The sequence below is a fragment of the Lolium rigidum genome, chromosome 5 (genome assembly GCF_022539505.1).
Source record: "Lolium rigidum isolate FL_2022 chromosome 5, APGP_CSIRO_Lrig_0.1, whole genome shotgun sequence".
NCBI lineage: Eukaryota > Viridiplantae > Streptophyta > Magnoliopsida > Poales > Poaceae > Lolium > Lolium rigidum.
Window position 1 is genome coordinate 26,953,088 of NC_061512.1, and position 4,332 is coordinate 26,957,419.

Below are 4,332 nucleotides of genomic sequence, written 5' to 3' on the forward strand. Positions count from 1 at the left end.
TCATGGAGATCGACGAGCAGGAGAGGGACGGTGATGGGGGATTTGGAAAAGGAGAGGCAGGGGTGCTAGGTTATGTCCTCGTGGGTGAACTGAGATCGGGCCGGTTATTTTTTTTCTCACAAACAAATGTACCCAACAACTGCATCTTTGCTTTCATATGATCTAACGGCCTGTGCTCAAAAAAAAATGATCTATCGGCCGGAATGTATCGCGGCGAGAATGGCTTCAGCAGGCGGGTACGCAAACAGCCGTAAAGCTTTGTTTAATGTGCTAAGAATCGGTCTCCTGTTTTGCGAGGGCCGCACTAATTGACTAGCCAGTCAAGCCGTTCTAGACAGTATGAGTAGGACCTGCTTTTTGACTTCTGCTTTTTGACTGAGTATACACTTTCAATACTATTTTTTTACAGACAGTATTAAACTTGATCTAGACAACCGGTCCGCATAGGACCTGCCTTAGAATGAGCATTAATAATAGGCGTTGTCTTTTGCTTTTTTGACTGAACCCCTTTTGTTTTAACAGGGTGGTTAGTAAGAGCAAGTATAATAAGTCTAGTCAGCTGGCTATAAAGATTAAAATAGTATATTACTGTTTAGGTGAAGGAGAGAGATGAGGAAATAGAAGGAGAATGGGCTCTTATGCAAGAGCCAACTCTAGCACGTACTCATAGGCACTTTGTGAGAGTGAAAGGTGGGCCATACATTAACGAAGTACTACATTTTTATAACTCACTATTGTATATATTGGTTCTAAGTTGGCTATAGATGACATGACACTTGGCTTATAGCCAGCAGCTGGCTACACTATTAGAATTGCTCTAAAGCACCCTCCAATTGACCAGCCACGCCTCTCCAGACGGCAGCGCTTTTGCTTTTTGACTGCGTATGCGCACCTGCCCGCGGTGTACGTAGTTGTTGAGACTTCGTCAAAGTTAAAAAAAAATAGAAAAGAGAGAAAGCTCACCCTATAAATGAGGCGCCTCTGTGAAGTTGTAGCATCCATCCATCTGCCCATCTATTTGCAATGCGCACCCCACGTGCACAGTTTCTATCATGCCAATTTCTCCGCCTCATGTTGACCATCCCCCTCGTCAAGCTTCTACTCTTTCTCCGCCTCATGTTGTTAATCTCCCTCGTCTTGCTCGCGATCCCACGCCATTGCAAGTTCCCCAACATGCGTTGGGATACAAGGAGCAACACCCTTGATGGTGGTGGCTCTGATCTTTATCTGATCGATAAAGAATCGAAGCCTCTGTGGTCGGTTGGCGTGAACTACCTCCGCAATCTGTCCAGCGAAGAGCAGAAGAACATTCGGCTGTTCTCCGCCATGGATGGAACAAGACTGTGGAATGTACGCAAAGACGTGCTGGAGGCTGTGCAGGCGTCGTTCAGCGTCATCATCGACTACAAGCCGCTGAAGGGGAGTGGCATGGCCTTCCTCATCCTCCCAGCAGATGCCCGGGAGTTCCTTGAGGAGCAGGGAGCCAAGGACTTGGCAATGCAAGACCGCGGCAAGATCAACCTTCAAGGTACGACGCACAACGCCACGGTCTCCGGCGGCACTGTCTCGGTCACCATTGGTGCGCTGGTTTCAAACAGCTTCCAGCTGGGGATCGGTGAACCTGCCAGGGGTGTCGATATTAGCATCGATGCAGCTGCTGCCTTCAACTACACAGTCTGGATCGACTACGATCTTGTTGAGCGCCGCCTGTCGGTGTACGTCGACGTGGAGGCCAACCCGAAGCCAAACAACACTGTAGCCGAGCTGGACAAGATCAGCAGATTCACCTACGACTTGGTCAACTTCGGCCTCTTCTCCACGGTGGCGCAGCATCTCAGCGTGAGCCGCTGGAACATCACGGTCAAAGACGTCCGTTACTGCAGACGAGACTTCGTAGTTTATGCTTTAATAGTGGACATCGTATCATTTATCGGCTGCTTGGTGATTGCCGCACCCCACATTCTCAGGGTGGTGAGCGACCGGATACTACTCGCTGAGTCAATGGAGCGGCTCCCTGGGGTGCCGAAAAAGGTGAAATTTGCCGACATCAAGAAGGCCACCGACAACTTCGATATGTCCAAGAAGCTCGGGCAAGGCGCATTTGGCGCTGTATACCGCTGTACCCTCCCATCCGGCGCTTGCAAGACGGGGCAACCAACGGAAGTCGCGGTCAAACGTTTTAACCGCAACCTGGCGAACCGGAACAGCCTCTGCGGAGACTTCCTCGCCGAGGTCAGCATCATCAACAGGCTAAGCCACAAGAACATCGTCCCGCTCCTCGGTACATACCTAAAGCTACACTTGTTGATTTTCTTAGATTCCTTGTTTAAATATTGACACGATTAACGTTCCCCTATCCGAAAGCGACCTTTCTAAAAATAGAATAGCTGCGGTGCCATTTAGTTAGTTGAGGCCAGCTCGACGCTTTTCAACGACCAGACACAAACAAGAACATCGTCCCGCTCCTCGGTACATACCTAAAGCTACACTTGTTGATTTTCTTAGATTCCTTGTTTAAATATTGACACGATTAACGTTCCCCTATCCGAAAGCGACCTTTCTATAAATAGAATAGCTGCGGTGCCCGCTTTTCAACGACCAGACACAAACAAGAACATCGTCCCGCTCCTCGGTACATACCTAAAGCTACACTTGTTGATTTTCTTAGATTCCTTGTTGAAATATTGACACGATTAATGTTCCCCTATCCGAAAGCGACCTTTCTAAAAATAGAATAGCTGCGGTGCCCTTTAGTTAGTTGAGGCCAGCTCGGACGCTTTTCAACGACCAGACACAAAATGGCTGGCCCAACCGACACGTAAGAAATTAGAGTTAACTACTGAGTATCACAAAACTACTACTAGTACTACGAGCTTTCCACGTAGTACTCCCTTTGTTTCATTAAATAAGGCCTATAAATTTAGTTACAAGTCAACATCTCGTAAATTTGGCCAATGTTATGAATAACAAAATATGAATATTTATGATACCAAGTCAATATCAGTAGATTCATCGTAAAATTCATTTTTATAAAATAATACTCCGTACTTGATTCATGATGCAGGTATTTATATTTTCTTCTCTATGTTTGATTAGACTTTGGAAGATTCAACGTTTAACTAAATTTGTAAGCTTTCTTCATGGTGGAAATAGAGCTAGTACTACGTACGTAATTATTAATACACAAATGTGCATATATTTTCAGGTTGGTCATACAACCAAGAGCCCATCCTTCTGTTCGAGTTTATGGCCAACGGCAGCCTAGACCAACACCTCTTCCCCAGAGGCGGCAATGGAACCAGTAATGACGCAGCAATCCGGCAGTGGGCCACCCGCTACGGGATCGTGAGGGATATAGCCGCCGGTCTGCACTATGTCCACCACGAGTACGAGCCCATGGTGCTCCACCGCGACATCAAGGCCAGCAACGTGATGCTGGATTCAAGCTTCAGCGCCCGCATCGGCGACTTTGGCCTGGCTTGCACCGTCTCTGTCGAACAGAACGAAGTCGCGGACAGTGCCAATGGCTACACGCGTGGTTACGTCGCACCAGAGTACGTCGGGAAATGGAAGGCGACGCGACGGACGGACGTCTACGCCTTTGGGGTGCTTACCCTCGAGGTAGTCACGGGCAAGCCGGCAGTGATTCTTCCTTCGGATGAGGCGGAGGACGTGGACGAAGACAACATCCATATCGTGGATCGGGTGTGGCGTATCCATGGTGAGGAGAGGCTACGACAGTGTGTTGATGCCACGTTGACCCTGGCTTCTTCTACTGAGGTGGAGGAGGCGGAACGCCTGCTACTCCTTGGGTTGGCGTGCTGCCACCCGAACCAGTCAGAGCGCCCGACCATGCCCGAGGTGGTGCGCGTCATTGCCAAATCGGCGCCGCCCCCGATGGTGCCTTTGGTGAAGCCGGTTTCCGTTTTGCCCGAGGAAGATGTGGCCTCACGTAATAACGGTGGCACACCGATCTCGGATGATTCAATCTACATGACTGCAACCAGCACATGGGGTTATCAGTCGCTGACCAGCTTGTGGCGGTCGATGGTGGGGTCGAAGCGCGCTGTAAGACGTTCTAGCTCTCTTCAGTTAGGACAACCCTAGCTAGGAGCTAATTTCATGTGATTTTGTTCGGACTGTTGGGTTTAAGCACGATGATATGTCGTGTTGAGCAAGGACCATATGTAAACCATAGTCTGGAAAAAAATGAAGAAAACTCAGGTCCGACACGGACCTGTTGCAAACCAATCTATGTCGCGTGCGTGCGTGAGTAGTGTTGCGTTCTCGTGGTATCACAGCCTCGTCACCGATATCGTGATAGTTTCTCTC

At 48.9% G+C, this 4,332-nt stretch overlaps 1 protein-coding gene across 1 annotated transcript; it reads left to right on the forward strand.

The window, feature by feature from the left end:
• The first annotated feature begins 1,173 nt into the window (after positions 1-1,173).
• On the forward strand, positions 1,174-4,107 carry LOC124655774 (L-type lectin-domain containing receptor kinase IX.2-like). Its single transcript, XM_047194620.1, has 2 exons — positions 1,174-2,281; positions 3,206-4,107. The coding sequence occupies exons 1-2, from the start codon at positions 1,174-1,176 to the stop codon at positions 4,105-4,107; spliced, it is 2,010 nt and encodes a 669-aa protein (XP_047050576.1).
• The last annotated feature ends 225 nt before the right edge of the window (positions 4,108-4,332 follow it).

Excerpts from the sequence above, each read along its gene's own strand:
- LOC124655774 (XM_047194620.1), top strand. The coding sequence starts at position 1,174 with ATGCGTTGGGATACAAGGAGCAACACCCTTGATGGTGGTGGCTCTGAT. Across the intron at positions 2,282-3,205 it reads GAACATCGTCCCGCTCCTCG|GTTGGTCATACAACCAAGAG; the intron begins GTACATACCTAA and ends ATATATTTTCAG.